A 13265-nucleotide genomic window follows, 5' to 3' on the forward strand; every position below is an offset into this window, starting at 1 on the left:
AGCAATTAGCAGTATACAAGCACGCTGCTTTGCTCCAGGTCATTCATCATGTTCTGCTCTATGGAATGGGTAGGGGGGGGGGGGGGGAATCTCTTAAACAGTCTCCTACTGCAGGAACTTCCTGTGAGGTTCCTACAAAAGGTTACCAGGCAAAAGTGATCTGTCCAAACAGATCAGTAAACAGGAGGTCAGGCACACATTACATATCGATTATTTACATCAAGGGAAATCTAAAGTGTGTAACCAGCTTTAAAACCATTAAAACATGATGGATAAAAGCATATTTTCAGGGGGAAAAATTATCAGTAAGCATAAAAACTTACAAAAGCAGTGGACTTTATAGTGCCTATAACTTTGTCACCCACCATCAATTGTGCTTGGTAATACAGCAGCACCTGTCACAGGGGGATTATATATAGACAGGGAAGAAATAAAACTACCTATAGGCACTGGTTTCCTTTATGATCGTCTCGGCAAATATCCATTATCTGTACATGACGTGTAACAACCCAACCAGCTGGCAACCAACACTTTTCTCAACTCGGCTCTATGCCACAGAACAGAGCAGACTACTCAGCTGTAGCCAAACAGCATGACTGTACAAGAATTCATAAAACTGACACCTGAATCAATCACCAGCAATCATTCTGGGCAACAGTAAGTATTTGTATGGACCTCAAGTGCTGGACAAATCTCAGGAACCAGGTAACAAATGTTTCTTAAAAATTACACCACGCACCAGACTATCATTTTGTTTTCCTGATTTTTGTTAATGGAACTGGCTTCTAAAATCCAGATCAATTCATCCACCCCCAACCTATACAGCAAAATTGTGATGACAAGAATCCCTATTTACAAATGGGCACAAACTTTTTGGTTGCTCATTGTTGCTATGGCATCAGTGTCTTCCTTTATATAAAAAACATTGCAGTCATATACTTTAAAACCTAGACTATGTTGCTTTCTACTGGAAGAAGATTTTAGTAATGTTAGTTAATCCATTCCATAATTTGCGCACAAGGCTCAGTTTTACGGCAAAGCTCTACAAAATAGACTATAAACCAAAATGATCCATAGGGATTCTTACCCTAGAAGCTCCTGAGATTGGAATATATGGTGAGTGCAAATACCAGCTTGTCCCTAAATTTGAGGACCAATCACTTATGGATTGTGATTAATTCCCACCACACACAGCTGCTCATCAATATGCAACAGATTTCAGCATAAAATCTATTGTAAAACTATCAAACCGTGGCATTCTATTGCTGAATCTAGTGCAAAGCTATGGGCCATACATTGATCATCATTTCTGCAATGGTCTGATCGACGGAAATGTGCTTTCCGGTCCGTTCATTGCTAACAGTTGATTTTTGGTGTTAAAAAAATAAATAAATCCAAATTTGAGTGATCACACACATTGGAGCAATAGATATCAATTAGTGTGATTGAATCTGTTGGGAATCAAACAAGAAAATGGATAAGCGTATGGCCAGCTTTGGATGACTCGGGAACAGAGTTCACTCTGTCAAGGTAGCTGTTAATTGCCTAATATGACACGGATGACACTTCCAGTGGCATAGGAACAGAGGTCGCAGAGGTCACTATTGCGACTGGGCCCCTGCTGTTGTAGGAGGTCCGTCATCCTGGAAGGGCCCGCCCCCTTTTCTGTGATCCAACCTGGCACAGTGGAATTAATCTATTCCTGTCCCGCCATGCCGCTGTTGCCCAAGACAGGTACATATTCCATATCATGGCTGCCTTTACCTCCGTGCAGCACAATCTAAGTCCCCTGCTGTTACAGGAGCATTAATCAAAGCAAGGGGAGGCATTTAAAGCAGCCATGAAGCTTCACCCCCAAATTTAAGCTCTGCTTCTAATAGATGGGAAAGGACAGAGGCTCTGGTCCAGGCTCAGGCCCCAAATGGCTTAAGCCCCGCCTCACCAGACTAGAGAAGGAAGCAGAACTGCCAACTGGAGATTAAAGGGACTCCGAGCACCACCTCTCATGGGCATGCCTTTCTGACCAGTACTGCAAAGTACTTAAAGATGCATATTTCTGTAGCATGTGCTCTCCTCTTTCATTTGATGCCTGAATCGCCTACACCAAATAGTTTTCGTTCGATTTCAGTTTAAAAATCTCGGCTGCCATCTTGGCTATGTTATAACTTCCGGGTCACCCCTGTCTTCTTTGTTAGAGAAGTGCATCACTGAATGAAACAGGAAGAGGAAGTGACACGCATGGCCATTGCAAGAGGCTCCTTCAAAGGGGTCATAGCATGACTTCAGTCGTCAGGCTTAAAGGCATGCCCATGAGAGGTGCTCAGAATCCCTTTAAAGGTGAGTTGTGGTAGCTAATTTTCTCCCTCCCTTGCAACCTATATGTATCCTTGTACTCCCCTGCATCCTAATCAGCGCACTAGACTCCGTCTCTACCTCCCTTCCCCCTCGCCAGCCTACTAGCCCGTCTCTACCCGCTGCCCCCTCGCCAGCCTACTAGCCCGTCTCTAGCCACCCCCCCCCCCTTCCACCTCGCAAGCCCACTAGCCTCTGTTTCTACCCCCCTGCCAGCCCACTAGCGTCAGTTTCTACCCCCTTGACCCTTTGCAAACCCACTAGCCTCTGTCTCTACCCCCATGCTCCCTTGCCAGGCCACCAGCCTCTGTCTCTACCCCCATGCCCCCTTGCCAGGCCACTAGCCTGTCTCTACCCCCCTGCCCCCTTGCCAGGCCACTAGCCTCTGTCTCTACCCCCCTGCCCCCTTGCCAGGCCACCAGCCTCTGCTCCCCTGCCCCCTCGCCAGCCTACTAACCCCTGTCTTTACCCCTGCCCCCTCGCCAGCCCACCGGCCCTTGTCTCTACCCCCCTGCCTCCTCGCCAGCCCACTAGGCTCTGTCTCTAACCCCCTGCTAGCTTCTGTCTCTACCTTCCTACTCTCCCTTACCATCCCACTAGACTCTGCCTCTAGCCCTCCAGCCCCTTTGCCCGCCCACTAGCCTCTGTTTCTACCCCCTCGCAAGTCAACTAGCCTTTGTCTCTACCTTTCCACCCCCTCACCAGCTCACTAGCCTCTGTCTCTACTCCTTGCAAGCTCACTAGCCTCTGTCTGTACCCCCCTGCCCCCTCGCCAGCCCACTAGCCTCTTTCTGTATCCCCCCCTGCCCCCTCACCAGCCCACTAGTCTGTCTGTACACCAATGCAGCCTCGCCAGCCCACTAACCTCTGTCTGTACAATACCCCCCTACCCCCCCCCCCCCCCCCCCCCAGTCTCTGAGGTTGAAAGTGCAAGTTGGATACACTGATAATCAGTAGAGAAATATTTGTGCCATTATTTTAACATTCAGGCCATATAATGACCCACATCTCAGTTAAATGTAGAGACTTTAATGACCTACACGGGTTTCTTAATGCACTATGAGATGTAAAAATGTGAGTTTGCCTGCTAACTTAAGAGACATTTGCAGAAATGTGAAATTATGTTATTTGCATTCACCAGGTATCACAGGTTCAGAGGCTACCAGGGTGGGTTGCTGATTAATTTACCAAAGGTTATGTGTAGTCACATTAAAGTGGCTGTGATAATGCAATAAGTTTGGTTTATATAGTTATATTTTGTATAGGAAGGTATACAGTTTATGAAAGTTGACTACATTCACATGGAGCCTACGAAACATTCGTTTGGAGGCATCCATCTCCTTATCAAAGTGCAGTGCCATCAAATGGTGACTGGTCTGCATTCAGTGGCCCTCCACTGCTAGTAAAGTCAGCGATACAGCTGGTGTTTGGCTTAGATTCACCTAAATTTAACAAAATATTCTACTTTAGTCACTGTTCACAAGCAAAGAGCCATACAGGCAGCTTGATTTCTACACTTGGACTTATCAGTTTGACAAGGCCTTCTAAGGTTTTATTATTGTTACAGTATATAGTTTGGTGTGCAAACTGCTAAACTATGGCATGGTTTCTGCAACAACTGACTATTTCAAATAAAAAAAAATCCATGTGTATGTATCTCAACGCAGAACACTTTACAAACGTGAAAAGATTCAATAAATCAATGAATCTCTAAGAAATGATTATTAGCAGTTATTAAAGACATAAATAAGAAACACTGATAACACACAAGGTCGAAGACATGTAAAACAATAAATAATAAGAAATGGAGTGAAAACAAACATAAAATGGAAAATTGTAGCCCAGTAAGATATGAGGTTGGAAGAAGTACATAGCTGAGAATAGAAAGAATGAAAGTTATTGCTGTTTCTTTGCATCACAGCAATCCCTACAATGCTGCTTAAAGAGGAACTCCAGTGAAAATAATGTAATAAAAAAAGTGCTTCATTTTTACAATAATTATGTATACATGATTTAGTCAGTGTTTGCTCATTGTAAAATCTTTCCTCTCCCAGATTCACATTCTGACTTGTATTACATGGTGACATTGTTACTGTGGGCAGATTATGGAGCTGTTTCTAGCTGGTCTGGCTTTAACAGACAGCTATTTCCTGTCTGAACATTGTTACATTGTGACAGTTTGCCCAGAGTACCGTACGGTACCAGAGCCTCTTGTGGGAGGGGTTTCAGCACAAAATCAGTCATACAGCGCCCCCTGATGGTCTGTTTGTGAAAATCATTATTTTTCTCATGTAAAAGTGGGTATCAGCTACTGATTGGGATAAAGTTCAATTCTTGGTCGGAGTTTCTCTTTAAAACACCTAAATACTAAGAGCCACCAGCAGAAGAGTATGTTTTGTAACGTACGCTGTGCACAGCCAATTTACCTCCGAACAACAGATAATTTGTGCAGGAGCATCAACATCAATGTGAGACACATCTCCATTTACTTTGTTCTTATCCTCTTCAAGAACTTCAATGTCTTCCTTAACTTTATCTCCACTCTCATAAGTAGTAACTCTGATTTCCTGGGAGAGTACCTCTGTCTTTTCTTGGATTTGTGTAAAGGTTATGCTCACAGTATGATCTTCACTTACAATAACCTGAGACTCATCTACTTGTTCATTTTCTTTGACATCATTTGCGCTTTCTTCAGGCTCTTCTTGGAGGCCAATGTCAGATAACCTACTTTCAGCTTTGTATTCTACTTCTTCGTTTTCACTTTCACTACTACTATCATAAGAGGACACAGACTGTCTCTCGTTTTTATCCGCATCTTTTACTTCTTCAGTTTGCTCACTGATCTCTTTATGGTGCTCAACATCTCCATTAATTTCAGGTTTGAGATCTTCAGCCACTGTGGAACTCTGAATTTCAGAACCTGACTGTTTTTTCTCTTCCGCTATGTTTTGTATCTCATCTGAGCTCTAAATGGAAAACGGATGAGGAAAATAAAATGCATGAATAAATAAAAACTTAAAATTAACTTAAGACTTCCGCATTTCATGGAAATAAAAAGTGATGAGTTCAACTGAAAAGTGAAAAAATGTGATGATAATTAAGATGAACAAATTGGTACTTATGGTACAATCTGAGCACCTCAAGAGCATCACTGAGTCCAGTGCGCATCCCTCTTGTTCTGGGTAAAAGTTTCTGTGAGACACAAAGTAACCAAAGGACACAGAATCAATACATTTAAACAAAAGACAAATACAGGTATGTCATAAATATGACAAGCAACAACAACACCACCACTGGCACACAACACAAAGTGCAAAGGACGTGCATTAACACTCACAGGTTATGTAACAAACAAATTGCTTACATTTTCACAGTGAAAGAAACGTCATCATTCTTAAAGACCAACTAAACCCAAAATGGAACAAGGCCAATTCTTACAGCATGGAGAAGAGATTGCCAATGAGATTCTAGTAATTGCAACACAAATGCAAAACTGCATGTCATTTTAATGCAGATCGTTTGCAGCTGGACATTCAAATAGCCCTAGAAGTCCACACAAGTTACATTAAAATAGCATGAATCCAGTTATTTACATCTCACTGACCATCTCTAGCAGTCAGCATAATAAGGATATATAAAAAGATCAGTGGTGGGCAGAAAACCTTTTTCATGGACTAAATGTGCTTGGGACTGCACAACAGCTTGCTTTACCTCTCCCCTCTGGCTGCAGAAGCTGGGAAGGTCAGGAACATGTGCCCATGTCATACACAAAGTAGGAAGCACAATAGATGCCAAACTACATTTCTCAGACTCCCACCATTATAGTGAAAACCATGTCGCTCTGTAATGAGGTGGTACGTAACAGGAAGTTGGCGTGAGCAACAACAAGAACTATATCTACTAAAAGGAAATCAGCTGCAAGCAAGCACAGATACAAAAGAATTTCCAAGAAAAAAAAGTTAGTTTCCAAAGCGAATACATCAACAGGATTGCTTTCAGAATTTGCCTTGCTCATTTTGGGGTTTAGCCTGGCGTTGCAGGGAATTTAACAAACAACTTACACACAAATACAGTAAAACACAAATATGAGTACGCTTAGTAGTCATCAAGACAGCTAACATAATGCAGCAGTTCAGACCACCAGAACATAGCTACACTGTTTCTGCATTGTTGAATGTAATGAATGGCAGGTAGTAAAATCCATGTATATTTTTTTGGGTACAATCTAGATTGTGAACAACATCTCAAGTACCCCTTAACACATACAAATATAGAGACATACTGTATATTTATGTATGAATACTTTTCAGAGCTTCCTTTAAACTTTAACTAAACCTACCAATTTAGGCATGTTTATCATACTTTTAATCCCCAAAATCATTGTAATAGGCTTCTGATCACACATCTATGCCTAAACCTATCCCAAGTACTCTCAGGGGTAGGTGAACCATGTGTTATGAGTCTGACAATCAAATAACTTACATTTTCATTTGTCAAATGTAGATTAGGGATGGTCAAAGAAATGCTAATAATTCAGCATTGATACAAATTTCAAACAAAATTTATGCAGCTGCATTTGAGTGGCCAGTTTCAAGATGCATAATATTAGCATCTCATTGACTTTTCCTCAGAGAGCTGGTCAATGAGAGGCTTATAATTCTGGCCTGTCTGCATGCAAATGTAATGCAAAATTATATAATGCATAGAACTGTAGCAATCGGAATCAGCAGGAAATACACTAGACTGACCCAGATCTAAGTGCATACAATTTGTAGACAACACGGAATCAACAGGATCTCATTGACCTCAATAATCAAAGTAACTAAGCTCAAGTACCAGCATGTTAAGGCCCTAGCTCACCCATAACCAATAATACAAATACACTGCATCAGTGAGATTATGTGAATAAACAGCACAGTACCGCAGCAAACATGGTTTACATAGAGCTGCAAGTATAAGGCTCTTTATGCCATTCTTCCCCTACTGTCCCGAGTTGGATTTTTCATTGGTATTAAACAGGAATATGGGACTATCCTATAACTCACAAAATGTTCATATTTGATCAGTGGCATAGCGGTCGGGGATGCAGAGGTTGTGACTTTATAGGGAACCTGCACCACAAAGGCCCACCATCAACTGCTGTATTAGCTCTGGGCTGGTAATGATCACCTTTATAAGTGCTTTGAATAGTAGTAATCAATAACAAAGTGTTCCCCTCCTCTACTAACACCTTTTTGACATTGCAACTGTCCTTGGCAAGTTTTGGTGCTCCATATCAATTCTGTATCGAGTGCTCGTGGAGGCCCAATGTAAAACTCAAACTGAGCAACATAGCTATACCACTGTATTTGATGCGGTTGTTCCAGAGAAATTCCCTTTGGAAAAAAGTCAGTCATGTGCACAAAGTAAAGTGCTGCCAGAACAGTGGGAGTTTCTTCCTCTGTACAGACGCATCACCTGACCCCATCCACTGCTTCCTCCTCTGCTCCCTGCTGTGCAGCACAGCACAATATTGGGTAGGGACAACTATTTGCAGTGAAAGAGTGGCTGTACTTCCTCTTAGAGAGAACACTATTGGATTGCGCCTACCAGATGCAGAGAAAAAGAAACAAACTTCCTTTTTTTTTTAAGTTCTAATGAAGCATTTCAACAAGCAGTTCTCCATTACCACTGATCAACATTGTCAGTAGAAACAGAAGGAAGCAATAGCAGAGTAGACATAAACAGGGGTATAAATTATGTTTGCCATAGCTCATGTAGTTGAAGTGTTCCCCTGCCCCTGGGTTAGTCCTATACTTATTACAGTATATTTGGATTACTGATCAGGGATAGTTTCAAGATTTATTTTAAGCGCCTTAAGTTTGCACCTACATACACAATAACTTAAAAACATATATTTATTACGATAGAAAAAACATAAGCATTATTTCCAGGTTCTGCATTTCTCAAAATGGCACCACTAGAAAGAAAAATTATACATATTGACTTGGAAACCTAACAGTGACTGAAGGCTATAAAGAAATAGGGCAAATGCAATGGAAGCCAACTGTCCCCATCAATGAAACATATTGTATTTAAAATACGTTAAAACCATCCACAGTTCTCAGTATCAAAACTCTGAAAAGATAGAATGATGGGTAGTCTATAAGAGTTTACAACCGTGTATCTCAAACAATAACACAATTTAAAGGGGTAAACTTGACAATGTTATTGACAACAAAAGATACGTCTCAACCGTTCCCTACTTTAAAAGGAAAAAAAATAAATTGGATGAGTATTGTGTCCATTGAAGAGATTTTCCCTGCTTGCTGAGGTCACGCTAATCCTAATTGGAGTAAGGGCACATTCGCACTACATGTGGTGTGATGCAGTTACCACACTGCATCGCACTGCACAACTAAAACCAATGCACAGCAATGGAACACTTTCCATTGCATTCTGGTTACTTTTCAGATCGATCAGAGAATCTGCAGCATGCTACAGATTCTCGCACACCCGCATCTCCCAATGCGGAAGTGGCGTGAATAGGAGCGGAAGTGATGCTCATCGCATCCCTTCCACCAGTGGAAACGAGCTCTAAATGAGGAGAAAACTCTTTAACAGAAGTACAAATCACAATAATAAAACCCTGACATGAACACTTTCCAATTCTGCAAAATAAAACATACTTGCCTTGATTTGATTTATGTTTTAGCGGAAAACTATGGTGAAAATTTGTCTTTTAAAGGACCACTATGTTGAAAATATGTAACATTTAAAATATGCGTATTAGTTGTACACATTTGTCTCAGGAAAAAAGTAATTTATAGTGCATTTTACCATGTTCTTGTCACAGTACGAAGTACAAATGTGAGATCTGACAGATTTTGGACTAATCCATCTCTACATGGGGATTTTCAAGAATTTTCATAAGTATTTCCTGGATGGCAGTGGTACATTCCAACAGCCAGAATAAAGTGCACAGGACGACAATGGCTTTCCAATACCACTGTAGAGTAACCAAGCAGCTCAGGGTGACCCAAACTACTAGGAATGTATAGGGGGATAAAAGGGACCAAAAAGCCCTCCTACTAAAAAAGCAAAGCTTGGTGTAATTGCCTTCTTAAAACAGAAGGAAATTTGCAATAATTCAGTAAGGGCTCGTTTCCACTATTGCGGTGCGGAATCCACCGCTGACGAAATCGCATGCGGATGCGATTCCGCATGCGTTTTTTGCCGCTAATTCGCATGCGAATTCGCATAGGTGAGTGTATATGCGATTTTAACCATGTCACTGCCTGTGTGAATTTACATTGGTACCTATGCGAATTCGCGGCAAAAAACGCATGGGAAAAACGCATGCGATTTCCCTATTAAATACATTGTGTGCGATTCGCCTGCATTCCACACGCAGGCGAATTCTGAGGGCTCTGCCGTGCAGAAAAAACCTGCACAGAAAAACGCACAGCAAAACTGACAAGTGGAAACAGGCCCATCCACTTGTATTGGCTGTGCGAATCTGCATGCAGGAAACGCATGCAGATTCGCGATAGTGGAAACGGGCCCTTATAAAAGAACATTTGTGGTTACCCACAATGCACTACCACTAAATATGCAAATTATCCCTTTTCGCCCTTGTTAAGCCAAGCAAGCATCCAGAACCACTGGTGTATAGCAAGCTTATAGCTTTAAGTTTTACACAGCCATATCAAACCCACATGTAGACAGCCTGTTTCGGACTTTTGGTCCTCATCAGTACATAGCAGGGATTGATGAGGCTGTATGAAATAGGGCTTGGACGAGTACAACAGAGTAACCAAGCAGCTCAGGGTGACCTAAGAAGGCAATTACACCAAGCTTTGCTTTTTTAGTAGGAGGGCTTTTTGGTCCCTTTTATCCCCCTATACATTCCTAGTAGTTTAAGTCACCCTGAGCTGCTTGGTTACTCTGTTGTACTCATCCAAGCCCTATTTCATACAGCCTCATCAATCCCTGCCATGTACTGATGAGGACCAAAAGTCCGAAACAGGCAGTCTACATGTGGGTTTGATATGGCTGTGTAAAACTTAAAGCTATTAGCTTGCTATACACCAGCGGTTCTGGATGCTTGCTTGGCTTAACAAGGGCGAAAAGGGATAATTTGCATATTTAGTGGTAGTGCATTGTGGGTAACCACAAATGTTCTTTTATAACTGAATTATTGCAAATTTCCTTCTGTTTTAAGAAGGCAATTACACCAAGCAATACCACTGTAAAAGTCCTTTCTAGGGAGTGCTGAAAAGAATAAAGAAAATACTGAAAATTCCCCATAAGGAGGTGGGTTATTCCAAAATGCTACAAACTACTCTAAGGGACCACTACATAGTATGAAAGTAACAACTAGACAAGAAGGAAAAAAAAACTGTATAGTGCATTTTACTCTGGGACAAATATACAGCTAATACACATGTATATCAAATTTTACATTTGCAATAGTTGTCCTTTAAAAAGGAGTTATCAAGCAATTATAAGCAAAATAATTGCTACTTACCCGGGGCTTCGTCCAGCCCCAAGCTCCCAGCATGTCCCTCGCTGCAGCTCTCCAGTAAGCCGTTCGCCGCCGCTGCCTCCCGTTCCCCGGCGATGACGTCCTGTACTGCACCTGCATGAGCGACGCTGTCAATCACCGCCACGTGTTGAATAGATTCTTCAGATTCGCACCATCTAAAATTCTTTATTAAGTAATGCTTATTTAAAAGGTAACATCATAAAACATGTGGGTATCTGTAAGGATGATGACGCACAGGCGTTTCGGGCTGCCTCAGTCCTTTCTCAAATCATGACAGACCCACAATATAAATCAAACCACACAAGCTACTTATAAAGGTCCAAGGAGGACCACATAGAGAACTGATCCTTTGCATGTATGCAAATACATAACATAACATGTTATCAATCACAATACATTTCTTGATCCCAATCTTATATAAGATAACAATCCATTCCTGCAGAAGTGACACTAATCTATAAAAGAGCAAAATGTATAAGGGCACTCACTCGTAGAGCCATCCCGGTAAAGACCAGGAGAAAGACTCAAAAATCCTGGATCATTGTGTCCAATGGCAATCCAGCCTGCAGCGTCCGCCGCAGGACTGCATACATATTACCCAATCAGGAGGCACACAACCCTCCTCCGCTATTCCCATGGCCAATTGCGTGTGATCTAACGTCAGCTATGCGGAAACAGCCAATCCCATAATCGCCGACAACGTCCGCATAAAGGCAGGCACGTGACCGGAGCTTTCCGTATCACGTGACCTCATCAACACAGCGTGAACACGGACTCCGCCGTCATACGGAAGTCCTTAAGCTCAAAATCGGCAAACTCCGTAAAGAGGCGGTGGGGCACGTAGCAGGGCTCCTCCCCCACATGTGCCTCCACTCACCAATCAAAGCCTACATCGTCCGCAGAGACTGACGTTGCTAGGAGACCAGTGATGCAGGAACTGCACTGCCCGGAACATTCCCAGCCATGCAATCCCTCCACCATATTCATAAGTCACACCCCATATGTAAATTAGCCATGTGTCCATACGGACAAAAGGCTGCGCCTCCAGTCTAAATCCCTAGGGGCACCAGGATGGACGAACGTCTCTGACCAGATGCGATTGAAAGATTGTGGTCTAAGGAATAGGAGTAATTTCACCCCGACCACACATGGGGTTATTAATACATATATAGAGAAAGTGTCCTCAGATATCAAAACACTGAGATCTAATTTTGAAAGTAAAAAAATCAAGAATATAACTAACAATCTTCCCTTACAGGAACGTAAAGCCATACAATCTTTGTCTCACAATAAATCGATTATTATAAGAGCAGCAGATAAGGGTGGAGCAGTGGTCATTATGGATAGGACGCAATATAGGAATGAGATTTTGAAACAACTTGATGATGTGGAGGTGTATGAGAAAGTCCCCTGTGACCCCACTCCCCTTATTAAACAACAGATTAATACAATATTGGATGAGGCTGAGGCAAACAATGTTATTGATAGGGATCTTAAAAAATTCTTGTATAGGGAGTTCCCTAGGATTCCAATCCTATACACACTCCCCAAAATACACAAATGTTTAGAAGAACCTCCAGGGCGCCCTATAGTATCAGGGATTGATTCCATCTTTTCTAATATTTCAATTTTTCTCGATAGGGTCTTAAGGCCCATGGTGGTCAACTTGGATTCATACCTGAAGGACACACAGGACTTCTTGGAGGCCATTTCGGGGATTACGAACGTTGGGGACGACTCTCTGCTGGTCACCATGGATGTGAGTAGCTTATATACAGCTATACCCCATGATGGGGGCTTAGAGGCGGTAGATTTTTTTCTTGATGCTTTGTACGGATTATAGTACCAAGCAGAAACGTTTTTTACTCAAATTGTTAGAACTCATATTGAGAAATAACTATTTTTTGTTTGAGTCAACTTTTTACGTGCAGCGCAGGGGCACCGCTATGGGCTCGAACGTGGCCCCCTCATATGCCAACCTCTTTATGGGTTTATATGAGGAGGCCTTTGTTTATTCCAATTGTTTATTTGGTAAACATGCGATTATTTGGAAACGTTATATTGACGATATTTTTTTTATTTGGGAGGGGCCACGTTCGAGCCTGGATGCGTTTGTATCTGAACTGCATGGTAATTGTTCTACTATTAAACTCACTGTCCATGCTGACCAGCAGAGGGTCAATTTTTTAGATACATGGGTCACTAAAAGAGGGGGGTCCTTGACTACTGATTTATATGTGAAGGAGACAGATAAAAATTCGGTTCTACACTTTTCAAGTTTCCATCCCCCCCATGTGAAATACAACATTCCTAAGGGGCAATTTAAAAGAATTCAGAGAATTGTGGATGACCCCTCCACAAGAGAACTAAGGTTGGAAGAAATGAG

General features: G+C 42.0%; 1 protein-coding gene across 16 annotated transcripts in view; it reads right to left on the reverse strand.

Moving 5' to 3' along the window:
- EPB41L2 (erythrocyte membrane protein band 4.1 like 2) overlaps nt 1-13265 on the reverse strand; it is a 278051-nt gene that overhangs the window by 31756 nt on the left and 233030 nt on the right. For 11 of the 16 annotated variants that reach the window (XM_068231551.1, XM_068231546.1, XM_068231547.1 and 8 more), the window contains 2 exons: nt 5491-5544; nt 4779-5318 (listed from right to left, as the gene is read on the reverse strand). In XM_068231551.1, coding sequence (XP_068087652.1) covers nt 4779-5318; nt 5491-5544 — 594 coding nt within the window. The remainder of the gene's footprint in view (nt 1-4778; nt 5319-5490; nt 5545-13265) is intronic. The other 5 variants (XM_068231550.1, XM_068231554.1, XM_068231562.1 and 2 more) reach the window with 2 other exon arrangements.

The sequence above is a fragment of the Hyperolius riggenbachi genome, chromosome 4 (assembly GCF_040937935.1).
Source record: "Hyperolius riggenbachi isolate aHypRig1 chromosome 4, aHypRig1.pri, whole genome shotgun sequence".
In the NCBI taxonomy this organism is placed as follows: domain Eukaryota; kingdom Metazoa; phylum Chordata; class Amphibia; order Anura; family Hyperoliidae; genus Hyperolius; species Hyperolius riggenbachi.